Raw genomic sequence first — 27,795 nt, 5'->3', positions numbered from 1 at the left:
ACTCCCTCTTCTCTTCCCCCCTCTCCTTCCCCGCCCCCCGTCCTCCTCCCTGACCCCAGAACTGGACCCAGATGGGATTGCCGGGGCCCAAAGGGCCCCCATACTCTTGTCAGCCCTGGGGGAGGGGGAGAAAATACCCACCATAGCTCAGCTGCCCTTAGGATGGGGGGGAGGAGGAAGAGGATGCATCAAGTACAAGGAAACAACCAGGGGAGCCCAGGAGGTACCCCTGATTCTCCCGCCAGCCCCCATCCAGTCGGGACTAGCAGAGATGGAGCGCAGGGAGGAGGCAGAAGGCGGCCGGCGGCTGGAGGGACAGAGGTAGTACTTTATTGAGAGGAGGGCCCCCGAGGGTCCGAGAAAGCCCGCAAACAGGCTGAACCCCCCCTGACCCTCCCGGCAGCCCTACGAACCGAGGGAACAGAACATCACAACCAGAAGACCCGCGAACAGCAGAGGGCGGAGGAGAGGAGGAGGCTGCCGCTGGCAGGGGCGGGGCCAGAGTGCTGGAGATGGGTGCCAGCCCCCTCAAGGCAGTGCCAGGGTCTGCCCTGGGCCCGGCGCCGTCGGCCCCTCACTCCCCAGGGTTAAGGTTCGTCGTGGTTCACAGTGAGACTGGCGTGGCGTGGGCGGCACGGAAGGGGGGAAGACACTGGCAGCGCCCCCTGACTCCAGCCGGGCCCTGTGGCCACTCCTCCGACCCCTCTCCTTACTCAGCAGGCGGGACAGGGGGACAAAGGGAGGGGGCTGGCCCTCCTACCCCGAGGCCTCGGGAGTGAAGGGGGCGCTCTTCCCTGGGAAGGATTCGGCCCCTGGGGCCCGGAGGGCGGGGACAGCCTGGGGACAGCCCCCAAAGGGGGCCGGGCCGGGGCGGGGAGGGCGGCTGCCACGCCTGGGTTTGCCAGTGGGGAGGAGCAGGGGGGCTTGGGGCATTTCTCAGGGGGCTTACCCAGAGTCCTTCCTAACTTAAATAGTTAAACTTATTTTTGGAGAAATGATTTTTTTTTTTAAGGAACAACAATCGAAAGCTGCACAGGGCAACAGCCGGCGGACCCGAGGAAACCTCCGTCCAAAATGGGTCCGAGTCCCCTGGGAGAAGGCTCCGCTGGGGGCCTGCCTAGGCAGCGGTGGGGGCACCGAGAACCGGATCCCTCTCCCCAGTGACCTGTGACTCGGGGAGGGGTGGGGGTAGGGCCCGGGACGGGGGGCACCTCCAGGCTCTGCCATGAGCCCAGCCCAGAGGTGCCAGGAGGGAGGAGGGGGCCTGGAGAGGTGGGGAGGATTCGGAGGTGAGGAGGGAAGCATGAAGCATAATGTGCTCAACTTTGGGGGGGGGGCTGAGCCTCTGCCTTCAATGAGAAGGCCTGGGTCCCGGCAGGGTCTGGGGGGGCTGCCCCGGGCCTCCCTCGGTGCTTCTGCCGGCGCAGCCTCCGCTCCCATCCTGGGGCGGGGGATGGGGGTCGGGGGAGGAGGGCCTCATGCCTTGGGCACCTCGCTGTGCCCGTCCGGGGGCTCCTTGTGGCCGGAGGGGAAGCGCATCATCTCGGGCCGGCCGCCCCCGCTGTCGTCCCCCGTGCCCGCCTCCAGTCCCAAGATCTGGCGCTGCACCAGCTTGGCGTAGAGGCCGCCCTGGGTCAGCAGCTGCTTGTGCGTGCCCTGCTGCACCACGCGCCCTTTGTCCAGCACGATGATGCTGTGCGCCTTCTCCACCGTGCTCAGGCGGTGGGCGATGATCAGGACCGTGTGCTTCTGGAGGTTGCCGTGGATCGCCTGCTGGATCTGCGGGAGGGAGCGGGGAAGGTGGCCTGAGGCGGGGTGGGGGGTGGGGGCCAGCCAATGGGCACAGCAGGTACAGGCCAGCGGGCACAGTGGGCACGGGGGCGGGACCGCCTCATCCCCTGAACCCCAGAATCTGAACCCTGGCACGAGCCTCAGTGACCTGCCAGCCCAGCCACCCACAAAGGGGTCCCAGCTGCGATGTTCCCACGATGCTGGCCCACTCAGGGACCCTCTGGGATCATTCCGGGGCAGCTGTGGACTTTCACAAGCTCTTCCTGCGTTACCTGCCTCAGTACAGCCTCCCAGCCTGAGGTTCCCTCCTGAGACAGTCTCCCCTCCAGACCCACAGTCCTTCACCCTCCTGGCTGCTCTCCTCTGGATACCATCCAACTTGTCAATCTCTTTATTAAGGGGTGGGGCCCAGGCTAGACAAGGATGGGGGACTGACCCCCTGCTCCCTGCTGGAGCTGAGCTGCTTCTATGGCCGCCTGAGAACAGGATCACTTTTAGACTTCTGAGATGCAGCTTGAACTTGTGGTCCACTTAGACCCTAAGATCTTTTTCAGGATTCAGATAGCATGTCATTTCTCTCTTATCCTGTGCTTATGAAGCTGATTTTTTTGATCCAAGTACACCACTTTGTACTTATCCTTACTCAATGTCATCTTCTTATATTCAGTCAAATGACCTAGCCTATCGCTGTCTTTTTGAATTTTGACTGTTATCCACTGTATCGGCTATCCTCCGGACCCACTAAGTATCCTGTGTTTAGAGCTGGAAGGGACTTTCTAGATCGAATCCAACCCTCTCATTGTGCAGAAAGCAAAACTGAGTGACTTGGGAGCATAGAGTCTAGCTCTAAAGCTGGAATAACCCTCAGAAGTGATGTAATCCAATAATTTCACTCCTGGGAAAACTGAGGTTGTCTGAGGTGAATGACATGTTGGGGGTCCCACAGCCAGCTGAGTGCCCGAGGCGGGACTTGTCATGGATGCCAAGTTCGGTGCCCTCTCTAGCACTCTGTGCTCCCTCTCTTAACCCTCACCCCCTCCCCATTTCACTGTTGGGGAGACAGGTTCACAGAGCAAGTCAAGGACCCTCTGCTTCCCACCCGTAGCCATGCTCTTTATGCAAACGTACAAGGGACCCCCGAGGCAGGAGGAGCCCAGCTGGGCCTGGCCCTGGCCCGCTCCCACCTACCATGTATTCGCTCTCTGCATCCAGGGCACTGGTGGCCTCGTCCAGGATGAGGACCGGCGGGTTCCGGACCAGGGCTCGGGCCATGGCCACTCGCTGCTTCTGACCACCAGACAACTGGGCTCCCTTTTCTCCAGTCTCTGTGGCAGGAAACAACGTTCGCTCAGGACCCTCCCCAGGGCTGACCCAAGGCCCTGCCCCTCGGTGACTGGCCACCCACCCTGGGCAGCAGCTCCAACCTCCCCTTGCCGAGAAGAATGCCAGTGAAAGCTAGTCCCCTTTTCAGCATCAGCCCCTCAATGATCCCCCCTCCTCTTATATGTTCTCAAGAGGTTGCCGATCCCCGGTTTGGAGAAGGGCCGAGCTACTCTAGCATTTATGCGACCGTATACTGTAATGCTAGAGTGCGCTGCACGAGGACCTCAGAGAAGCATGAGAAGACTCTGGGGGGGAGGGAGGGGGATGCAGAGTGAGAGCCAAGAACAAAACAAGGATTACAAAACGCAAAGGGAAAAGCAGCACAAGAGAATTCTTTTGGAATTATTATTGGAGGCTCAGAAGATTCACCTCCAGAATGATAGCAAGTGGAGTAAGCAGCCCTACCATTTGTACAGCAACAAGTTCCTCAGAAAAGTACTCTGGGAGGAGGATTCTGGGAAACTGGAGGAACAGGGCTGTAAATTCCAAGCTCCCCTGATTTCCTCACAATTAGAACAAATTTGCGCCTCAGAGCCAACAAAGACTGGTGAGAAATCAAGAAGGCTTGGGACAGAACAGGTGCTCTTGGTACAGCCCAAGATCCGAAGAAAGACCTTAGGCTGGGGTTAATACACATCTCTGGGCTCCTAAAAAACACCCAGTGGGAATCCCTGGGGCCAGCTGGAGCTCCAGGAGGAACCTCACAGATTGCGTGTGGAGTTGGGGTCTGAGTTCGAGAAGACTGAGGGAACCTCAATGGAGCAGGAACATTAGGCCCTGCTGTGCTGCTGAACTGCATCCCTGAGTCAGAAGGAAGCAGTACCTGGTGAGTGCAGAGACAGGGGGTAGGGACACTGTTGGCTATGGGCACTTGCAGGAGGGGGGGAACTCTTGATTTGGGGTTCCAGGTCAGAGAGAACAGCTGAAGGGAAGCTAGAAGCACCAATCCATAATTAGAGGTGCTTATACTAATACTTCTTATTTTTTTTTAAAAAAATAAGGAATTGGCAAAGAAAGAACTCAATCATAGAAACTTATTATGGGAACAGGGAGTTAATCTTCAGAGGAGGACACTGAAGCAAAAAAAGCTTCTACTCCCTGCCAGAGAGAATTTGTAGAAGAACTCAAAAAAGAATTTAAAAATCAGATGAGAGATACTGAGGAAAAACAAAAAATAAAAAACTAAACGCCATCCAAAAAAACTCAAGATTATGAAAAGAAAAAGTTAATCAACTAGAAAAGCATTTACAGAGTTTCAAAGATGAAAATAACTCTTTGAAAATTAGAATCAGGCAAGGGGAAGCTAGTGAAGTTGGTAAGAAACCGAGATATAACTAGACAGATTCTAAAGAATGAAAAAATGGAATTGAATGTAAAACATCTTATAAGAATAACAACAGATCTGGAGAACAGATCAAGAAGAGAAAATAGAAGAATAACGGGACTGCCTGAAAGTTGTGACCAAAAAAAGAACCTTGATGTAATAATGCAAGAAATAATCCAAGAAAACTATCCTAGAGTGAGAGAACATGAGGGGAAAGTAGAAACAGAAAAAAAATTCACTGATCACCACCTCAACAAGATCCTTTGTGGAAAACACATAAGAATATTACTGCCATATTTTGAAACCCCCTTATCAAAGAGAAAATTTTTCAAGAAACAAGAAAAAACCAATTCAAATACGCTGGAACTACAATTAGAATTGTACAAGACTTATCAACAGTCACAATAAAAGAGCGCTGGTCCTGGAATCATATCTACCAATAATCAGGACCACTGAGTCTGTGGCCAAAAATACAATATCCAGCAAAATTATCTATAATATTGAATGAGAAAAAATGGACATTCGATGAACACCAAACCCAAACTTAATAGAAAATTTAACATATAAGAACCAGTATCAATGATGAATTTCAAGGAACTTGTTGCTATACAAATCGGGTGGGGCTGCTTACTCCACTTGCTATCATTCTGGAGGTGAATCTTCTGAGCCTCTTGAACTGGGTAATTTGTTGTCATATTTTGAATTCTCCTTGATGGGCACATGATAATGTTCTCTTTTGTTATATTGTATTTTGTTTTGTATTTCTTTTCTATTTTTTTTTAGTTCTGTTTCTTTTTTTGTTTTTGTTTTTGCTGAAGCAACTGGGATTAAGTGACAAGGTCACAAATTGAGGAAGTCATAAGTGTCTGAGACCAGATTTGAACTCAGGTCTTCCTGATTTCAGGGCTGGTACTCTATCTACTGCCCCACCTAGCTGCCCCTATTCTGTTTCTTTAAATAAAAAAAATTCAAAAAAAGAAAGAAAAACAACTCTGAAAGACTGAAGGATTTGATCAATGCAAAAACCAACCATGATGCAAGAAGATGGAGGATGAAGCAGCAGAACCTCTCCCCAAAGTGAAACAACAGGATCAGGGTGGATTTTTTCAGGATAGATTTTTTGGACATGTCCAATATGGAAATTTGTTTTACTTGACTATGAACATATGTCATTGGGGTTTTCTTTTTCTTCTTTTTTTTTCCAATGGGGGAAAATGAGAATATTGAGGAGGATGGGGCTAGGGTGAAGAGAATAGGAAGGAGAAGAGAAGGGAAGAAAAGAAAAAAGAAAAGAAAGCATAAGAAAGAGAGAGAAAACAAATGCTAATTGGAAAAATTATAAAATTTAAATTAAAAAATGAACATAAAGGCCAATATAAACAATCTAAAATAAGAAAATTCTGCTCCACCTCCTTGCAGCAATGGGGAGGGCTGGGGAGAGATGTAGAACACTGCAGGCTCTGTCAGATTCAGCAGATGGGGGGAGGGGTTAACTGTACAGAACTACTTTTCCCTTCTTTTCTTTCTTAATTTTTGTTACAAGAGATGACTGGCTGGGTAAGGGAAAGGGAAGTGTACATTCAGAAATGGAGATTACATGAAAAAACCTATAAACAGAAAAGCCCAAAAAAGAATTTGGCAAGAAGAGCAACAACTGACATTTCTATAATGCTTCTGGACATTTCATCTGATCCTGTGACAGTCTTATGAGCTAAGTGCCACAGGTATTATGTCCCCATTTTACAGATGATGAAACTGAGGCTAAGAAAAGATAATTCAATTCAGTAAACATCTACTAAGTAAGTACCTACTGTGTATCAGGCCCTCTGCTAAGTGTTGGCAATACACAGAGTCCAAAGACAGTTGCTGCCCTCGATGAACTTACAATTTAATGGATTAAGTCCGGAGACTGTCCCGGTCACATAGATGGTGAGCGTTCAAGGCACAGGCACTTGCCTGCCCTGAGAAAATTCTGCTGTGGCATCTCCATGGGCGGCATTCTTGGGCCAGAAAGGCAGTCGGGGAGCCCTCCGTGTGTGAGCTTGGGGGCTACCTTTCCCAGCCCCCAGAGCCCTACCTGTGTTGTAGCCGTCCTGTAGCTCCATAATGAAGCCGTGGGCGTTAGCCTTCTGGGCCGCGTCGACCACCATCTCGAAGGGCACCGTGGGCAGCCCGTAGGAGATGTTGTCTGTGATGGAGCGAGCAAACAGAACAGGCTCCTGACTCACCAGGGAGATCTGTGGGGGGACACGGACAGGACGGCTGAGTCGGCCTCCGTCCCCCCCATTCTGCCTGACCACAAACCAACTCTGAGGAGTCTGGAAACCGTACAGGCGACAAGGGATGTCCAGCTGCCCCAGCCCAGGGGATAACGGTCAGGCCCATCTATCACATAAACATTTATTGAGCACCTGCAGTCTACTGCTGGAAATGCAGCTCAGTCTGCAACTGAAACCCTAAGACGGGCTAGGTGCTAGAATGCTGAGACTGCGCTGTTTGCCCTCTATTGAGAATGGTGATCCGGAGGTCCTAGTGGGCCTGTTGGCCACTGCCCACTTCCACCCACTGCCCCAGGACCCCGGCCTACCTACCACTCTGTGTAGATACTTGTGGTCATAGGAGCTGATGGGCTTGCCATCCAGCAGCACCCGGCCCTCCTCCAAGGGATAAAAGTTCTCCAGAATATTGACGCAGGAGCTCTTCCCGCTCCCTGAGGGCCCCACGAGGGCCGTCACCTTCCCCGGGGAGAGCGTGAAGGACACATTCTGCGGGGGACACAAATATATGCTGAGGGGCATCCCCCCTCCCCCCTCCCAGGCAGCATCCCGTGCGCTGGGGCTGGAAAAGATTCAGAGGTCTCCAGCCCACCATCCTCCCGAAATCTCCGGGGACAAACAGCCCCGGGCACTCTGGGGTCGCTCCCCCTCTGCTTCCTGGCAGCCAGACTGACTCGACCTCCCCAGTCCCAGCCAACGGCCCCTGGGCCAGGCCTCTGGGCCCAAGCAGAATCACGCCAGTCTCTCCAGGGCTTGGAGACAAGTCCTGGCTCGGTCCTGGCCTGCACACTCTCCATACTCAGGGTCCCCAGTTTCTTGTGGCAAACACTATCCAGTTCTTTGCCCATCTCAGCTGAACCCGACTAGATCTGGTCTGACCAAAGGCAGAGGATGGGAAATAAGCCCCTTCTCTCTCTGGACACCAGACTCTCCCAATGCAGCCTGGCTGCCATAGCCCACAATTAACTGAAATGGAGCGTGGGGGCCACTAAGACCCTCGGATCTTTTTCAGACAAACTGCTACCTAGCCATGTCTCCCCTATCTTGAACCTCTGACATTGGTTTTCTGAATCCAAGCTGAAGACTTGACATTATACTTGGTGAATCTGATTCTCCCGGTTTAAGCCCAGCCAAGTAGCCTGTCACCCAGAGTCAGCACCTCCCTCCCAGGGCTGTCACTTTGAGGACCCTCATGCTTAGGAATGAGCCTCTCTCCTCTCTTCCCAGCAGCCCCCTTCCCCCATCCACCTTTCTGAGGCCCCAGGCTTCTTCCTCAGCAGAAAGCGGGCCCTGCTTCTGCCTGCTCCTGACTCCTGGGCCTTGTCTGCCATCCCCTCCTCGCCAGGGAGGGCTACTGCACAAAATGCCAGCGCTGGGTGGGACCTTAGGGAATGGCTCTTCCAGAAGTGGGAAAGACCCTCCGAGCCAGCAGCACATGTCAGACCCAGGCTGTGTGGGAAATGATCCTGTCCCCAAGGATCTTGTGTTCTGCGGGGGAGAAGGAGGGCTCCACATCGTAACAGATAACAGAGAGGTATACACGGGGAAGTGTGAGGAGAGAATGCAATGTATAGGACGCTACTGAAGCCCCCGACTTTCTGGGGAGCTCTGCTTCTCTACCCACGGATCCGAAGGCCTCGGACCTCCTAGTCTCCCACTGGGAGCATCGCTGTCCCGGGGCTCTCTGGCTCACCTGCAGGACCTGCGTGTGAGGACGGGTGCGGTAGGTGAAGGTGACGTTCTCAAAGTCCACGCGGCCCTCCAGGTGATCGGGGGCCAGGCTCCCATCATGCACCATGGTCGGCTGCCGGTCAATGAACTCAAACACCTTCTCGGCTGCTCCTACCCCCTGCATCAAGCCACTGTAGACAGAGCCGACTGACTGGAGAGACACAAACCATTCCCATCCCATTCCCCCCAAATTACTACCTAGTAACTTCTGGGAATCCCATCCCCGTGGGCCAAGGGGGTACAGAAGCTGAGCACAGGGGGCAAGAAGGGAAGCTGTGGCTCCCACCCCTAAACCCCTGGGGAGAGATGGGAAGGAGCTGGGGGTAAGAAACTCTGCCCCATCGATGTCCCCACGGGGCCCCTTCCTTCGGGCACACTCGCAGCTTTTTCAGCCTTGGAGATCTGCAGGAGGGGGGAGGGAGGGAGGACCCCTACTGCCATTTATTTCCCCTGGCTCCTTCCTTAGTGAGAATCCTCACAGCCATCTCTGACAAGAGGGAGAGCCACAGGGAGCCAGGGTGCACCTCTGTGGGACAGCTGCTCTTGCTAGGAGGCATTTGCTGACTCTGGGCCCATCTTCCTCGGGGGCTTCTGCTTCTATCCCGGAAGCTCAGGGAGACAAGGCTGGTCCCTCCCTTCACATGCAGAAATGTGGTTCTTGCATCCCTGGTGCCCCAAGATTTTCCTCCTCAGACTGAAGGATCCTTGCCGTCCCTTCAGCTGACCCCTCCCCATCCGTAGGTCATCCTGCCGCCCACCCTGCCCATGGTCTCGGCCCACTCTCCCCAGGCTCACCTCCATGCAGTCTCCCAGAACAAACTCATAGATGATGAAAGAGATGAGGTTCCCGCTGGTCATCTGGCCCGAGATGACGAGATGGCCCCCGTAGTAGAGGATGCTGACCTGCACTACCAGCAGAGTGAGCTGGAAGCCCAGGGGACAGAGGGAATTGGGATTTGGGTCAAAAGGTCCTGACTCAGGCCGGCCCTCCCCCATGCCCCTGTGCCCCACTATCCAGACAGTGAACAGACTTGGCCGGGGGGGAGGTGGAGAAGGAAGTGAGGGAACTCAGCAGAGAAAAACTCAGATTTGCACAGAAATCTCCCTCCTGCATTCACACGAGTTCTAGGACCACAGCTCCCCCACTGGAAGGGATCTCAGAGACCCTCTGGACCAGCTCCACCTTCCCTCCCCATTTTACAGATGAAGAAACTGAGTTCCAGAGATCTAGAATGATTTACAGAATCCTAGAATTAGAAGTTGGAGGGACCTTAAAGGCCATGAGCCCAGAGAGCTCAAGTGGTTTTTCTCAGGGACATACTGTAGAAAGTTTCAGAAGTGATGTTTGAACTCAGGTCCTCTGCTTCCAACTAATGCTTTTTCTCCTGTGTACTATACTGGCACTCTGGTGAGGGACCAGTTCTAAAGGAGCCTGCCTTTCTGCCCTTTGAAGAAATGGGAAGAAGAAACCCAGACTTCCCATCTGGAAAATTCCCTGACACAAATCCATTAGTTGTGACATCGGGGAGGAATCCTCCCCAAGTTATAGACTAGGAACACTGAGGCCAGGAAAGAAAGCCCCCTCTCCCAAGCTGTCCTTGTGAAGCCAGTTCTCTGAACCCAACCGAAAGGCTTCTCATTTTCTCTAATCTCTTACCCAAAGCTCACAGCTATTTTCATTTTTCAGTGTCTGGGTCTGTTTTGTATGAGGGACACAGAAAGCACCGGCTACCCCCTGATCCAGCCTCTGACCCGTAAGACCCACATGACACCGGGCAAGTCAGTTAAGCATCCCAGAAACCTCTCTTAAAGAGTTTTTATTCTTCCGTTTTGAACAAAAAACTATGGTGGGACCAGTTTTAAACCCTTCCTCACCTGATCAGCAGAGTCCCAGTAGCCTCCTCTTAATAAACAAAGAAAAACTTTTGCCTATCTTCCCTCCCATCTCCGGGATCACCTCCCTTGTCATGGCGGAGGGGCTTGCCTAGTGCAATGAGACTCTGAGCTATTACCCAATGTTGCTTCCAATGGGCCTAGGCTCCAATACCCAAGAGGAACAGAGTGGAAATCTCTGAGAAAAAAAGGAGATCCAATGGAGAAAGAAATGGCAAACTACTCCAGTATCTTTATCAAAAAAAAAAAAAAAAACCCACAGACAGTACAAAAAATGATAAAAAAAAAAATTATGTCTCCAAAAGGTGAGCCCCCTAAGTCAGAAAATGTTCGAGACTCTACTGGGGAAGAACAGAGGCTAAATGACAAGTAGTTCCAGAAGGATGTGGGCAAACAAGAGGTGGAAAGATAAACATCAATATCTTTAATGTCAGTGGATGAATTTAATTAAGGGGAGCACTACATCTCTTAGAAAACACGGGGACAAACATGATAGCAAAGGAGTTAGAAAAGCAGTACTAAAATGTAATCTCAAAAATAACCAAATAATATCTGTTCTAATTAATCCAATTCACCCCATTCAACATCACAATAACACAAGGCTAGACTTCAACCACTGTTGCCAAAGAGGCCCAAGTTGGTCAGTTTTATAAAGAGTAGGAAATGAAGAGGTAATTGCAATAACAAGCAAGTTTGACATTGGACTACAAAATGAAGCAGGGCAGAGACTAATACTATTTTGTTAAGTTAACTCATTGGTCATAACAAACACTTTTCCCACAAACCAAAAGGGAATTCTACATGTGGACACTGCCAGATGGTCAATGTCAAAATCAGATTGATTCCATCCTTTGCAGCGTAGGGGAGAGGTGAAGAAGCTCTGTACAATCAATTAAAACAAGACGTGAGCTGACTGATGATCAGATCATGAGCTTCTTACGGCAAAATTCAGACTTAAATTGCAAAAAGTAGGGGAAACCTTCCGACTATGCTGAGATAGCCTATGATTATGAAGTGGAGGTGATGAATACATTTAAGATGAATAGACCTAATAGAAAGAGCGCCTGAAGAACTACGGACAAAGGTTTGGAATATTGTGCAGGAAGCAGCCACAACAACAAAGAAATCTCAAAGAAAAAAAAGAGCAAGAGAGTAAAATAGCTGTCTGATGACGCTTTATGAATAGCTGAGGAAGGAACTTAAGTGGAAGGGAAAGGAGAAAAGGAAAGACAGACCCAACTGAATGCAGAATTCCAGAGAAGAGCAAGGAAAGATAAGATTTTCTTAAATAAGCAATGCAAAGAAATAGAGGAAAATAAAAGAATGGGAAAGATGAGATCTCTTCAAGAAAACTAAAGCTATCAAGGGAAAGTTTCATGTGAAAAGAGTCACGATAAAAGACAAAAATGGTGGGGATTTAAAGGAAGAAGAGATTAGGAAAAAGTGATGTAAATAGAGAAGAAATAAACGAGAAAGATCTTAACATCACCAATGTCCACCATGCTACAATTACTGACCCAGAGCCAGACATCATGGAGAACGAAGTCAAATGGGCCTTAGGATGCATCACTAACGATAAGACTAGGGGAGGTGATGGAATTCTGGCTAAGCTATTTAAAATCCTCAAAGACGATGCTCTTAAGGTGCTGCACTCAATGTGCCAGCAATTCCGAAAACACAACGGTGGCCACTGGATTGGAAAAGATCAGTTTATGTCTCAATCCCTAAGGACAACGCCAAGAAATGTTCAAATTACTGAAGAAGCGCATTCATTTTACATGTCAGCAAGGTGACGGTTAAGATTCTGCAAGCTGGACTTCAGCAATATGTGACCCAGAGAGCAGGCCGGCTTTTGAAGGGGCAGAGGAGCCAGAGACCGAACTGCCGGTATTCGATGGATTATGGAGCTCTAGAGAAACATCTACTTGGCTAAACCTCTGACTGGGTGGATCACAACAAATTGTGGCAAGTCCTCAAGGAGATGGGAGTACCAGACCCTTGTCTCGAGAAACCTGTATGTGAGCCAAGAAGCAACAATCAGAACTGAACATGGAACTAAGTTAAGATCGGAAAGGGGGTATTATGAGAGACTTTATTGTCACTTTATTTATTTAACTAATATAGAGAATACATCAAGCAAAATGCCAGACTAAATTAATTAAAAGCTGGAATTAAGGTTGCCAGGAAGAAATATCAGTAATCTCAGCTAGGCAGATGGTACCATTCTGATGGCATGAGGGGAAGAATTATGAAGCTTCTTGAGGAGGGTGAAAGAAAAGAGAGTAAAAGCTGGTTTGAAGCATAATAACAAAAAAACCCTAAGATTTTGGCAACTGGTTCCATCATTTTCTGGCAAAAAGAGAGAGAAGAAATGGAAGCAGCATCAGATTTTATATTCTTGGGTTCAAATACCCCTGCAGATGGTAACTGCAGTCGTGGAATTAAAAGTCGTTTGCTCCTTGAGAAGAAATCTATCGTTAATCTGGACAGCATATTAAAAAGCAAATACATCTTCTTGCTGATGATTTTTCTAATAGCAGTGTGAGGACCATAAGGAGGGCTGAGCACTGGAGGATCAATGCTTTTAAATTGTGGTGCCAGAGGAGACTTTTGAAAGGACAACAAGGAGATCCAATCAATCAGGGCAGTCAGGTGGTGTGGTGGATAGGGCACCAGGTCTGAAATCCAGAAGATTTGAGTTCAAATGTAGCCTCAGATACTTTGTAGCTGTGCAACCCTGGGCACATAACATTACATCACTCTGCCTCAGTTTCCTTATCTGTAAAATGAGCTGGTGAAGGAAATAGCAAAACCACTCCACTATCTCTGCCAAGAAAACCCCAGTCATGAAGAGTCAGACATTACTGCAATTAGTGAACAACAAAAATTAAACACTTTGGTTGATGAGAAGACAGGACTCACTGGAAAAGACCCATATGGTGGGAAAGGGTAAAAACAAACAGAGAAGGGGACAGGAGAGGGTGGAACTGGTAGGCAGCTTATGGAAGCACAAGCAAAAGCTTGGATAGACTTTGGGAGATAATGGAGGAGAGAAGGGCTCGTCATTCTATGGTCTGTGGAGTCGAGGAGAGTCGGGCATGATTGGGCAACAACAAACCTTCTCCCAGCCCCCTACACTTTCCTGCCCCAATCCATCCCTATTCAGGCTGAACTTAAACAACTGCCATTCCTAGAAGAAAGTCGAGACCAGTTCAGGGATAGGGGCCAGCCGGTCCTTTTGCAGGGCATAGGGCCCCAGGAGCTAGGTCCTGTGGGTGTCTCCGGCCCAGGATCCTGCACAACTTTGCAGAAGATTCCCTTGGGTTCCTAACTCTTTGAAGGAAGTTCAAATTCAAAGAGAGAGAACTTCAGTTCCCTCTCAGAGCCTAGGGGAGAAGGAAAAGTAGAATAAAGTGGGGATGCCAAGAAAGTCAGGGGTTATCAATTTATTAGAGGCAATGTGACATAGGGAAATGGCACTAGACTCAGCATCAGAGGCTCTGATTGCTCCCACCCCTAAACCCCTAGGGAGAGATGGGAAGGAGCTGGGGGTAAGAAACTCTGCCCCATCGATGTCCCCACGGGGCCCCTTCCCTCGGGCACACTCGCAGCTTTTTCAGCCTTGGAGATCTGCAGGAGGGGGGAGGGAGGGAGGACCCCTACTGCCATTTATTTCCCCTGGCTCCTTCCTTAGTGAGAATCCTCACAGCCATCTCTCACAAGAGGTCAACTGACCCCCGGAACATCCCTTTCCTGGGTGTCCATGAAAGGAGGAGGCTGGATTAGATGGCATCTAGCTTCAGGCAAGGATTTCATGACTCTATTATATGGATAATGCTTTTTTTAGAGTCATGTGGAGCAACTGATCAATGAAAACCTTCAAACAAGACCTGGATGGATCTTTTCTGCCTCTTTCTAACACTACGCTACCCCCTCCCCTGCCCTTGCTGATGCTCACACAAGCAAGGCCCCATTCTACATCACTCACAAAGGATTTACATCTGTGTTTTACATCACAGATACTTTTTTTCTGTCTAAAACTGTCCAAATCTTGTCTAAAAACTGTTTCTTTATATAAACATAACAAGTTTTTATTAAAACAAAATTCTTTTGGACAGCCAGGTGGTGCAGTGGATACGTACCTGCCCTGGTCAGGAGGACCTAAATTCAAATCTGGCCTCAGATACTTAACACTTTCTAGCTGTGTGACCCTGGGCGAGTCACTGAACCCCAACTGCCTCAGCAAAACAAAACAAAACAAAAAAAACAAAGTTCTTTTTCTAGCCTGCTAAGGCATCAAAAAGTCCATCGACTACAGCAGCAATACCTTACGTCACTGGACAGCTAGTACAGATCTTTCCCTTCATACACTCCACATGAAAGGAGCCTTAAGGAGGAGTCCCTCATTTACCACTACCATGAATCCAAGGGGTTCCCAGCCTCCTCTAACCCTGAGAACACAATGTTAGTGCTTGTCTCTCTCAGGCCAGGCCTTTCCCCCAAACCCATGAAATGTGGCTTATTTACCAGCCTTTTGTTGGATCAGGTCCCTCTGGCCAGTATCTCCCCACCATGGCTCCCTCCTTTCCCCTTCCTGGGACAGAAAATGGCAGGGAAGGGAAGGAGAAGTTCTGGGTTCCCCAAGGTCTCCAGTCCTTAGAGGAAACAGGACAGAAATTTGTGGGGAAGGATGGGAGCGGGGAAGTCCTGTGTCCCAGGGACCCAGCCAGCACAGCTGTCTCCGCTAGGCCTTGGGGCTTGGGAAGCTGAGGCCTGGATGGGGGCACCTACCCCACTGCCCCACACGTAGTATGTGTAGGCCATGGCTTCCTTCCTGTTCAGCTTGTACACCTGCTGCAGCTTCCGGGCGTAAACCTCGGCCTCCTCTTCCTCATTGGCAAAGCTCCTGACCGTCTTCATCGCGCTGATGGTCTCCTCGGCTGTGTTGCTAGCCCTGGCCAGGGCATTCTGGACCTCTTTGGAGAGTCGCTATATCCAGGCCAACCAGGAAGGAAAAAGAGAAGAAATGGCAAATGGGCCTCATCTCCCAGCCTGCGCCCCCTCAGTGCATGCCCATGTTAGGACTGGGCTTCCCCAGAGCAGACCAGAAAGCCCTGGGACGTCTCTCCCTTGGGGGACGACTCCACTAATCCTGGGAAGTCCCACCTGTCAGAACAGATGTAGAATCTCAGAAAGTTTCTGTCCCAGGTCAGAGGTGGGAGCTGGGGGTGGCCGGGGCCTTCTGGACACCAAGGCCAGTCACTTGTCTATGGGCTACGTCCTTCACACAAAATGTATTCAAATGCTACAGACCGTGGTAAATGGAGGAAAGAATCAACATCCCGAGGAGAAGAGGAGAGACCTGGCTAACAACTCATCCGAAGCAGACTGGGGTTTTGGGGGGCTTCAAGCTCCATGTGAGCAGATGAATGAACATGGCAGCCAGGAAAGCAATCTTAGATCGAATTGTAAGTTATCGTGTTCAGCTACAAGGAAGCCATCGTTCCGCCATCCTCTGACCTGGTCAGACTATACCTGGACTATCATGTTCAGTTCAGTCCCAACTATCCACACAGGAAAAATCAACTGGATGAAAGAAATGCTTGTCATCTAGACTGTGCTGTATGTAGTGACAGCCCATAAAGCTGGGCCATTAGCAAAACATACCGGGCAGATAACCACAGCTGAACTATGGTGTGGGCCCAGAAATCGAGTGGAGGGAAGAGAACGGTTGGTTCGCATTTCAGAAACTGTGCTATAGCTTTTAATGACTCTAGCTGAGAGCAAACCCCATCTTTTTAATAATTTTATTCTTTCAGGGCTGCTATCTGTATGTGAATCATGAATTACTGCGATCACTAGGCAGTCAAAAGTCCGGCTTTTCATAGGATTCTAGACCTAGAAACTTGCTCACGGACACACAGGTAGTAACAGATGAGGAAACTGAGGTACAGAGAAATCAATTTGCTATTAAAATATTTTTATAAATATGAATCGATACAATTGCATTCCTTGGTAATTCTTGCATTTTATTCTATGCATTTAAAAACCTGATTCTGAAGAGGGATTTCTGGGCTTCATTAGCATGCTCAAGAGGGACCACTGGATACCATAAAGGGTAAGGAACTCTCCTCTTGTTCAACTCCCTCATTTTCCAGATGAACAAACAAATTAAGACCTCGCCCGAAGGACAATGGAGAGATGACTGATGGGTCAATGACTCAGGCTGAATTGTGGGCACAAAGCAACGCAAAAGATATTATCAGAGAAACAGGAAAAGGAGGTAAACCAGTCATGCAGGGAAAGTGAGGGATGACTGACGGGTGGCCTTCAAAATGTCCTGGGGCCTATTTAATGTTAAGAAGTCTAGAGGAAGCGCCCCTTCCAACATGTCCATCCCACTAAAAGGTTTAATGGAAGCCATGGGCAAGAGTCACTCAAGAGGAGAAGCTGAGGAGAGGTCACTATCTGCAAGGCCGGAGGGAGGGGATGCCTCCATTAAGGAGATGACTAATTCATTGGTTCAACAAACGACATTAATTAAGGCCGGCTCGGTCAGCTGGAAATGCCTTTCTGCAGTAAGTCTTGGTATAGTTTTGGACCCTGAATAGGAGTCTTGGCCCTGGCTTTCAGGAGATTCAGGAAACTGCCAAGGATGGATCCATGGGCGAGAGCAAGCCCCATTCCTGACACGAGACTCGTGCCTTCCACAGCTCGAGACCCCACAACCCCTCCAGACTTCAGATTCCTCTTCTGGGAAAGAACAAAGGTCCAGGCCAAGGGTTTTTTAACCTGGTGGGATTTTTAAATATTTTGGTAATAACATTTCAATATAATTTGTAATTATGTAAATTTTATTTTTTTCATTTAATAAATAACACTAATAGCTGGTATTTATAGGAGGCTTTTAGGTAGGGAATTGCTCTACAAATGCCTCATTTTGTCCTAGCAACCATCCTGGGAGAGAAGCACTATTATCATCCTCATCTTCCAGATAAGAAAACTGATTCCAGAGGGGTCGTGATTTGCCCATTGATATAAAATGTTTAGAAAACCTTTAGGAGGGACAGCTAGGGTAGAGCAGCAGCCCTGAAGTCAGGAGGACCTGAGATCAAATCTGATCTCAGATACTTAATGCTTCTGGCTGTGTGACCCTGGGCAAGTCACTTAACCCCAACTGTTTCCTCAGGAAAAAAAAAAAAAGAAAGAAAGAAAGAAAGAAAGAAAAAAAAAAAAAGAAAAGAAAATCTTTAGGTGCTGGATAACTCCTACTATTAGGATGGAATCAGAGCTTGGGACAGAAGTCACACCCTCAGGCAGCAGATTCATGGCCATCGGTGACCAAAGGCCAGAAGGAGGTGACCCCTGGCTGAGTCACCAGCATTACCTAATGCTTCGTGCAGGGAGAGTGTCCTGTGGAGGCCATCATGAAATTGTTCTGTTACTAAGTAGGAAAGATCCTCCTCTGAAAGCACACGCCCAGACCAGAAGGCTGCCTTTGGGTCCCCTCATGCAGACCTCCTGGCTTGTGCCCTTTTCTCTCTCCCACCTCTCAGGGGCTCCCAACTCGGGCCCCCTCTGCATCCCCAACTTTAAAGTGAAAAGAGGGATATAAACTCTTAGCCATAAGGGGATATAAACTCCCCTCCACTCCTGTGCACCTGTGGCCTAGTCCTCTCTATAGCTTCTCTGTCTATCTCTCCATCTACTTCCCTTTCTCCATTTGTCTCTCTCTTTCCCTCCCCCCATCTTCTCTGTCTCTGTCTTTCTCCTCTGCCTATCTCTCCATCTCTCCATCTTCCCTATCTCCAGCTGTCTCTGTGTCTCTCTCCTCACACCCGTCTCCAGCTCCAGCTCCCCTGTCTCTCCCAAGCCCCACAGCTAAGACTCTACTGGGATAGGTCCCACTGGCGGTCTCAGAGGCGGACGCCCCAAATCCCTGCTTTGCTCTCTCCCTCCCCCCTGCTGCTAACTTCCTTGTCTCTGTCCAGGACATCACCATCTTCCTCTGCCTCTGTGGCTAATCCGCAGCCAGCCTCCCCCTCCCCCACTCTATCTTCTCATCATCTCCTGGGAACCCTTTGAGATCTGGCTCCAGGCAACCCTCCCAGCCCTAGGGGCTCCCCAGCCGCTCACCTCCGCATCTCTGCCCTAACACTGGCTGTTCCCAGGCCTGGGCTGATCTCCCTCCTGCCATTTAGCCTCAGTCGCAGCCCGGCCCTTCGAGCAGGCCTTTGCTGGCCAGCTCTCCCGGCCCGGCTCCCCTGTAGGAAGCTGCCTGCTCCTCATACAGAGCTCCTGGCCCTGAGCAGGGGCTGATCCACTGCTGGATGGGCCTGGGGAGAGACTTGGAGTCTGAGGGCCGGGGTCCTGTTCCTTATTGTGTGTGTGTGTGTGTGAGACAGAAAGGTAGACACGAGGCAAGTCACTCAGTCTCCTCACGCAAACTAGAGAAGGGGCCCAGAGGGTCTCTGGGATTTGGTGAGTGTGGCTAGATGGGGCAGAGTGTGTAAGGTGATGGGGTAGGGGGGATGAGGGTGGGGATGTGGATGGGGAAAGGGATGGAGGGCAAGCAAAGAGAAAGGGAACCAGAGGTGGCAGAGGCTTTGGGGGCTGCCAGGTGAGCCCCACCCACAGGCTCAGTATTTCCATTTGTCTGGGAAAAGGGATCCATGTGACCAGGGCTGGGCAGGGACCTCCAGGGTGGGACTGGGCAAACACAGCAGGCTCTGTTTTTAGGGAACTGATTCATTTCAGGAAAAGGGGGCGGGGAAGAATAGGAAGGAGGCCGGGGCTGACCAGCCTGGCTCACAACCACCCCACTCTCTTGCCTGTCCTGGCTTCTGCAAGAAGTAGCAGCTGGGCAGGAGGAATAGAGGCCTGGGCACACCTTGAGGCACAGGCCAGTATGTGCTGCCCAGTGGTCTCCAGACCTATCAATCAATCAAAAGCATTTTTAAAGAGCCTACTATGTGCCGGGCAATGCCGATACAGAGACAAAGAAGAAAATGAACTACGTGCAATTCTGATGGGAATTTCCAGGAAACGCTTATAAGCAGATCTTGTGTGCCAGGTGGACTACTGAAGGAGACAGGAGGCCCGGGCTGAAGTCTTGCCACGGGCACATGCTGGCTGTGAGAGACCGGGGATCTCCTCCAGACAAGGCTTCCAAGTTTTAAGTCACAGGTTTGAACCCTCGCCCAACCCTCCAATACCAAATAGAGCTAGACATAGACAGACATAGATAGGTAGGGAGAGAGAGAGAGAGAGAGAGAGAGAGAGAGAGAGCGCCTCCATCCCACAATCCTCTTACAGCAGACATCCTGGAACAAGGGCTCTAATTGCTGGTCAAAGCCAGCCCAACCTAGCATTCTCTGGGATGCTCCTAGGAGCCTGAAGCTTCTCCCTTCTGCCCCTACTGCTCTTTCTATGTCTCTCTCTACCCCTTGCTAATGGATAAGGGGCCATCTATATAAACTATAACCAACTGCCCCCTCCTACTCTTCATTCCCATCCGTCCTTGTGTCCTCTGCAGTTTCTGTCTCAGAGAACAAATGTCTCTCCATCACTCCCTCCCCTGGGCCCCCTCCATGTCGCTGCTTTGACAAACGCCTTCTCCTGCCCACTCCCAGATCTGGGGGCCGGAGGGGGGAGTCTGCGCTCTGCTTCCCACTGTCACTGCCAGACTTTCCCTCACTCGCTCCTCAGCCGCCTTTCTTCACATGAAGGTCATTCCAATGCACAAGCTGGGGGCCGGGCTATATTGCCCCCTGACCATTTGCCTTTCTTTCCCAATTAGCTCAGCACCCGGCTCGCCATCTTGCTCTGCTCCCCACCTGCCACCCTTACACCAGGGGACTTCAGCATTCGTGTTGTCAGCCCCCCCCATCCCAATTCTTCAGGCTCCTTCAGTCTCGGGACGTTGGCAGTCACCCGCAGCTCTCACTGCTGCCCACAGATGTTCTACTTCCCTAGTTATAACCTCCGACCTCCCCCATCCGACCGTGACCTCCACTCAGCCCTGCGGCACCTGTTCTTTGCCCTTCTCCCACAGGCTGCTTTCTCAGGTCCCTCCTCCTGCTCTGACTTCCCCCTCTTCCCGCTGACATCTCAGCCCAGTCGGCCTGGCACTGACCTGCTCCTGGCTGCTGGTCACTGCTCATCCCCTGACAAACCTCGGCCCTCACTAACCTCCACCATCCTCCTTTCTTACCACTCATGGCGGAAGGCCCAGGAGAAATTCTTACAACTGAGCTCTTACTTCTCCTGGACCGATCCCCCATCTCAGCCCCATAGAACCACTTGCAGACCTTTCCGCAAGCTTCCCCTCCCTCCCCTCTCTGAATCTCTCTCGTTCTTTGTCATTTTCTCTCTCCCTCCTGTCTCTCATTTTTTCTCTCTCTCCCTCCTACTCTTTCTCTCCCTCCTTCTCTCTGTCTCTGTCTCTGATTCTTTCTCTCAGTTTCCCTTGGGTGCTCTCTTCGTTTCTCTCTGTCTCTCTCACAGCTGAGGATCCCTTGTGCTGAGAAAGCCGGGGCCATTCTCCGGGAGCTCCCTCTCTCCCCTCCCCTCCCCTTCCGGAAGCACCCCCCGCTTTGTGGACACCTCGCACAGCCCTTGCCTTCCTGGGCCACCCTCTACATTCCGCTTTCCTGACACCAGCAGCGAGGGCTCAGCGGGAGCGGCTGGGGTCCGGATTCACTTTACACCCACGACCCCTTGCGTGTGCCCCGGCTGTGTCTCCCCCAGGAACACACGCCCTTTGAGAGTGGGGGTTGTTTGGCTTATCCCTTGGCCTGGCACAGGTGATGGGGACTGCCCTCCCGAGGTGGCCTATGTGGAGAAGCTGGTTCCTGAGAGTTAAAGCAGGAGGGAGGCAGGCTGCCCCACAGAAGCATGTTTCCCCATATGTGTAAAAGCTGCCCCCCAATTACACAGGCACAGACACACGGGCACACAAAGCCAAAACAAAGCCCGATTCCTGCCCCCAGAGGGCGTTCTGTTGGGGGACGCCCACTAGAAGGTGCTACACAACCCCCAGACAGGACCTCCCCCCTGCTGGAGTCCCAGCGGGCTCCCCTGGGGACTTACGGAGCCCGGAAGGGTCCCCAGAGCAGCCTCAGCCCATGCAGTTCTGGGGGAGTGGGTCACTTGGGAAGAATGGGGCGCGCCTCTCCAGGAGCCGGCTGCTGTCAGTGGGAGGGGAGCCCCCGGGATGGATCTGGGGAGAGGCCAGGCCGCCGCTCGGGCCCGTGATGCCCCCTCCCCTCGGCCTGGGGAGCAGAGCCAGGCCCGGCCCGGCCAGGGGCCTACCTTGTAGTACTTGCCGTAGATGTCCGACACCATCATGATGATGGGGAAGCCCATGAAGGTGACCAGGGAGAGCTGCCACGAGAGGCTGAACATGAAGACGACCACGCCGGTGACCTTGACCGTGTTTCGGAGGAAGATGTTGATGTTCTGGGAGACGAGGTCACTGACCATGGTGGTGTCCGAGGTGAGGCGGGAGATGAGGTCCCCTGGAACACAGGCAGCTCGGCTCTGCACGGTGGCCAAGTGAGAGGGACAGTGGGAAAGGGAGGGGAGGGGAGACTAAGGGCCGTCTTAAGGGGCCCTTGTCCCCTTTGTGCCAGCCAGCGCGGCCTTGCCCGCCCCCCATCTCCGGGCCGAGGGCCCCGTCCTGCTGGGGGCCTCCCCGCTGCCTCATGAGCGTGCCAGATAATGAGCACTGCCTAAGCCCCTTCCACATGCTGGCTTTGTGACGGGTGCTGGGCTTGGCCAGACAAGGTAAAGTCTTCCCTGCCCTCCGGGGGCTCCAGCGCTGGGGAGAGCGACAGCACCGGGGCAGGAGGGAGACAGACGGACTGCTGCACAGAAGCGCTCTTTTCCCCCGGGCTGCCTTGGACCCTCAGGTACTGCCTCTCTCCTTCTCGGCCCCCTGTCCCTCACTCCCACCTTCTCTCCCATCCCAGGCCTCTCCAAGGAGCTGACTGTTGTCAGTGGGACAGGGATGCCCCCCGTTTGTCCTTCCCAGAAGTGGCCAGATGTGGTGAGGAAGCCAGGCCACTGCTAAGGCCAGTACCTCCCTCACCTACTCTTGGGAATTTGGGGAGAATTCTTAGCCTTCTTTGTGCCCCTAGACACCTCGAGAAGTTTGGGGACACCCATGGAGCCCACTCAGAATCGTGGTTTTTAGTGCATAAAATAAAATCTACAGGGTTACAAAGAAAAACAATGCTATTGAAATAGTTTAACAAAAATATTTTTTAAAACAAGCTGCTGAGCTGCAGGTTAAGAACGCCTAATCTGGGGAGACCCCTTAGCCCCCAGGCCCTTGTGGCTGTTTCTGTCTGGGCAAATGCCTCTTGTCTAAGATTTGGAAAGGAGATGGGTGCTGCAGCAGCTTCCCTCCCCCAGAAGAATGAAGAAATGTGGCAGCGTTCTCTCCTGCCCGTTTCTTCTGCCTGATGGCAGATGCCTTGGGCCTGGGGATCACAAGGACGAGCCTGTTATACTGGAAGTGGTCCTCCACCCCGGCCACAAAGACTGCTGGACCCCTTCTATCCAGTGCGGTCTCTGCACCCTCCTCGGGCAGTGTGGGGATGAGCCAACATCCCAGCCTGGCCCTGGGCCCCGAGAATGACCACGCAGAGGTGTGGCCAGAAGCCCAAGGTTACCCTAACTTGGGCCTAAGGTTGTGGCCCAAAACCTCAGCTTGCAGGCCAGACCTCCAAGGACAGACTGTGGCCAGTAGGCCCACGGGCTTGGCTCACTCTCACACGTCCCGGGGAGCTGAGGAAGAGAAGGCCGGGGATGGCAGAGACAGGCCTAGAGACATCTTCTTCGTCCACTCGTCCATTGTCACTCATTCCCTCACTCATCCCTGATCCTTCATTCATTCCCTCACTCATCCCTGATCCTTTATTCATTCCCTCACTCATCCCTGATCATTCATTCATTCCCTCCATCCTGACCATTCATTCTCTCAGCCATTCCTCCTGGTTCATTCAGGACCTAAGTACCAGCTGGGTGACTAGGACCCTTGGAAGTGGCCCTGGGCCCAAACAAGAACTCGAGGGCCCTGGGGGCACCAACCTGTCCGGTTCTCGTCAAAGAAGCTCGTCTCCTGCGACACCAGGGAGCGGAAGAGGCAGTTACGGAGGCGGATGTTGAGTCTGGCAAAGACGAGGGTAAAAATGCCGCCCCGAATACCTGCGGCAAATGAGCTAATTGCAGATGAGAGATGTTAAAGGAAAAGCATCCATCCAGCACCGAGTTTCAGCAAACCCCAACGACGCAGGGGAGTGGGGCCAGACTAGCGCTCCCCCACCCTCTCCCTGCAGGCCCATTCGGGACGCCCCACGGGGCAGCCGTCTTCCTCCCACCCGACACTCCCTCCAACTCCTGACTTTGGGGCTTGCCCATCTCCCCTAGGACACTCCAGTGGAGTTTCATAGTCTGTTCATGTAAATCACAGACACAGAAGGCTCTTGGAAATCTAGTCCAAACTGCTCATTTTATAGATGAGAAGGGGATATCACGCAGGAAACAAGCGGCAGGGCTGGAGCTGGAACCCGACTCCTCTACTGGAAGCCCAGGATTCCATATTTTGGGAAGGACATATGTGAAGATCATAGAGCGTCTAAAAGGAGCTCAGACAGAGGCCACGTGGTCCAATGCACTCACATTTACATACAGATAAGAAAACTGAGTCCCAAAGAGAAGTGACTTGCCTAAAGTCACATCCCAGTAGGAAAAAGAAGAGCCAGGCTTTGAACCTGGGGCCTCTGGCCCCAAAGTCAGGGCTTTCCCCAGTCTGAGGACTATTATTTCAAAAGAAATACTATATCTTTCTTGTTCTCTCCCTAAGAAATCCAAGCAAAGGGGAAGGATGTAAGAATGGAGTGAGAGTGAGGATGGTGGAAAAAGGGAGAAGCAAACTCTTCTTCCACAAAACCACATGAAAACAGCTCAATCTGGGGGACCAGTCCAGTCCTGCTCTGATTCCAGCACCAAAGATGGACACGGGTCACACTCATTCTTCCTTCAGTTCCCTAGAACAAGACACATTTGGCTCCTTCCAACAGGGGACAGGGATGAGGGTGGCCTAGAACCTAAAACAATACACTCTGTGGCCTGGGTCTAGTCCCAAGCTACACGACTGATTCTGGACATAAGTATCTTGAATTGGGATCAGTATCCGACTAGCCCATTTAATGAGATATTATTGAAGACTTCACTAGGACTAAACAGAAAGTGGCCATTTTTAGAAACAAGAATTTAATCAAGGGATTTTTAACCTTTTGGGGGGTCCTGGATCTCTTTGTCATTTAGGGGAAGTCTGTAGGCCCCTTCTCAGAATAAGGTTTTTAAAAACATAGGATTAAAACAAGAAAGTCCTTACACTGAGATACAGTTATCTAAATATTTTGGGAAAAGAAGTTTATGGAACCCAGATTAAGAACTCCCTGGTTTGAGCTGGAGCCGAGATAGATTGAACCCAATACAATGGAAATCTCAACATTTTGTTCCACCTGTGTCTTCCACCAGCCCCATTCCCTCCCTCTTCCTAAACCAGAATGGACCCAGAAAGTCACAGGTCAGATCTTAAAACAGGTTCTCTCTGTCTGACATCAGATTTGGGCAACAGAACCCATTGAAAAGGTTTCCCAGTCAAGGAGGTCCTACTGTTTCCATTAGGACCCGACACTAAAATGAGAAGGCCACAGGCTCTAGAAAGTGGGGTGGAGCGGTCTGGGGAGCCAGCTACCTGCCAATAGCGAGGAGGCACATGATGACCACGGCTGTGGAGAACTGGTCCATGCTCTTCTGGATGACAATGCCATCGATGGCCCGGCCAGTGTAGTAGGGAAGGAATGTTTCTCCTGCCAGGAAAGGGGGATGGTCAGACAGGCTCAGCTTCCACATGGCGAGCAGGGTAGAAGGACGTCCAAATCAGCCAATGAGCGGCCTCTGTCATGCTCTTTATCCCATGACAAGGGGCACTTTCCCCCTGTTGTCTAGACCTTCAATTTCATTAGTGTAAATGAGATGCAACTTCATTTAGCAGAGGGTCCTGGACTTGCAACTGGGAAGACCTGGATTCAAATCTCACCTCAGACACTTTACTAGCTGTGTGAATCTGTGAAAGTCATTTAAGCTGCTCTGATTCGTTTTCTAATTTGTCAAATGAAGGAGTTGGACTCAATGACTTCTGTGCTCCCTAAGATCCCGTGAACTTCCATTGAGGAAATCCCTTCTACTAATATAGATCAGCAATCATTCTGGGGAAGGGCAGAGAATAAGACTTAATTAAGGACCAATTATGAGCTAGACACTGTGCTAAGTGCTTTATAAACAGTATATCAAGTTCTACAACTTTGATCTTCCAGAGTTTATAGGGAAGCCCTGAAAGGTTGAGACTTGTTCAGGGTCACACAGCCAGTAGGTAGCAGAAGCAACCCTTGAACCTGAGTCTTCTTGACTGATGCTGCTTCTATACCCCATCCTTTTGTCTATTTTTGCCCCAAACCCTAAAGGCTAAAGCCAAGAGGCACGTGAATGAGTGTTCCTCTAGCTCCTTCTTCTAGAACTCGAGCTCAGTCTGCGTGGCATTAATCATTCCTTGTTTATCCAGTAAACTCATGTTGACTTAGTAGACAAGGATCAGGTAATCAGAAGACTCTGCCCTTCCCTAAGAGGAAGGATTGGCCTAAGTCCCACTAGCCAGGGATTACCCGCCCACTGGACTACTAGCTGTTTCTTGAAATCTTCCACCTCCAAGTATTTGCAGATGCCATCCTCCATGCCTGAAATAAACTCTTCACTGCTATCATTCAGAAGCCTTCCAGCTCAAGTGCTCTCTCCTCTGGTAGGTCTTTCCTGATTCCCCTGCTTATTAATCTTTCTCTAAATCCTCCATTTACAGTTTAAAATTACAGTAAACTTATATATAATGGAAGATCCTTGAGGATAGGGCTTAGATTTCACATATGGGTTTCTATCTCTAATGTTTAGCTGACTCTCTGGTTCGCAATAAGTATGTAATAACATTTTGGTGAATTGAGTCACACTCAATTGAATATTACTATCAACCTGGATCTCTGTAGCATTGTACAGTTTTCTCTTTAAATGATCCATGACTCAGGTAATAAGAGGAATATTATCCCCATTTTACAGAAGAGCAAATGTGGCGTTCAGAGGCAAATGGGCACACAGCTGGTAAGTGGCAGGAGCCAGGACTTGAATGTGGTATATCCACTTTCAAAGAATCAGTCAGAATACAGTGAAACACACGGAGCGCTAAATGTTACACTAAACACAGTCCAGTTTGCTACTGGAGATTCCCTACTGGCCAAAGTTAGAAGTATCTTAGGGTAAGGATACTGATCTCATCTTCTATGACCTTCAATCATCACCACGGGTATCTGGGCTGCATCTTCCCTGATCCCACCCCAGTCCATCATCTATTGAGCTGCTAAAGTGATTTTCCTAGCGCATTCCCCTCCTCAATAGAGTCTAGTGGCTCCCTATTACCTCCAAGATCAAATATAACCTCCTTGTCTGATAATGAAAGTTCTTCATAACCAGGGTCCATTCATCCTCTCAGTCTTACACTCTTTATGTTCTTCCATGCATTCTACTCCAGGCAAATGGCTGCCTTTCTGCTTCTTATATCCCATACTCTACTCTAAGAATCATACCTTTGTACTGGCTAGCTATCCCCTGTGCCCAGAATGCTCCCAATCGCCATTGATCCTTCTGAGAATTCCTGTCATCCTCCAAGCCTTAGATATGATGCCATCTTCTAAAGAGGGCCTTTCTGGTCTCCCCCAACTGCCAGGGCCTTCCTCTAAGCAACACTCCAGCTCCTGTCTAGGCTTGTTGCTGCTCAGCTGTGTATAACTCTTTGTGACCCCATTTGAAGTTTTCTTGGCAGAAGTGCAGGAGTGCTTGGCATTTCCTTCTTCAGCTCATTTTACAGATGAGGAAACTGAGGCAATAAGTGTCTGAGGCTGAATTTGAATGCAGGTCGTCCAGGCTCCAGATCCCACACTAGGGGTACTTAGCTGCCCTAGATAAGTATTAAAGAATTTAGTGTGTACCACCCAGGAGCTAAGTACTTTACTACTTATTTGCCTTTTAATGGAAAGCAGAAAGGAAAAATCCTGAATTTAAACTCAGCCTAGTGTCTGAGACCAGATTTGAACTCAGAAAGATGAGAATTGCTGATTCCAAGGCCACGGTTCTGTGCACTATGGCGACACCTCTGGGTAGATATCTTCTCTTTACCTACTTAGTACATGTTATATACAAGTATCTTTTCTCTAGCTGTTTATTACATATTGTTCTTATTAGAAGTTTTCTGAAGGCAGGGACCGTGTTTTTGACTATCTA

General features: G+C 50.5%; 1 protein-coding gene across 6 annotated transcripts in view; it reads right to left on the bottom strand.

Moving 5' to 3' along the window:
- Positions 1 to 308: 308 nt before the first annotated feature.
- The window catches only part of ABCB9 (ATP binding cassette subfamily B member 9), a 46,375-nt gene continuing 18,888 nt past the window's right edge, over positions 309 to 27,795 (bottom strand). For 2 of the 6 annotated variants that reach the window (XM_051972700.1, XM_051972702.1), the window contains 10 exons: positions 25,169 to 25,283; positions 23,494 to 23,624; positions 21,712 to 21,939; positions 15,190 to 15,387; positions 9,301 to 9,429; positions 8,468 to 8,656; positions 7,090 to 7,263; positions 6,576 to 6,735; positions 2,980 to 3,116; positions 309 to 1,779 (listed from right to left, as the gene is read on the bottom strand). In XM_051972700.1, the coding sequence (XP_051828660.1) occupies positions 1,477 to 1,779; positions 2,980 to 3,116; positions 6,576 to 6,735; positions 7,090 to 7,263; positions 8,468 to 8,656; positions 9,301 to 9,429; positions 15,190 to 15,387; positions 21,712 to 21,939; positions 23,494 to 23,624; positions 25,169 to 25,283 (1,764 nt within the window). In that variant the 3' untranslated portion in view covers positions 309 to 1,476. The remainder of the gene's footprint in view (positions 1,780 to 2,979; positions 3,117 to 6,575; positions 6,736 to 7,089; positions 7,264 to 8,467; positions 8,657 to 9,300; positions 9,430 to 15,189; positions 15,388 to 21,711; positions 21,940 to 23,493; positions 23,625 to 25,168; positions 25,284 to 27,795) is intronic. The other 4 variants (XM_051972697.1, XM_051972701.1, XM_051972698.1 and 1 more) reach the window with 4 other exon arrangements.

This window comes from Antechinus flavipes, chromosome 1 (assembly GCF_016432865.1).
Source record: "Antechinus flavipes isolate AdamAnt ecotype Samford, QLD, Australia chromosome 1, AdamAnt_v2, whole genome shotgun sequence".
NCBI classification, from domain to species: Eukaryota; Metazoa; Chordata; class Mammalia; order Dasyuromorphia; family Dasyuridae; genus Antechinus; species Antechinus flavipes.
This window is presented reverse-complemented; position numbering and strand designations above follow the sequence as displayed.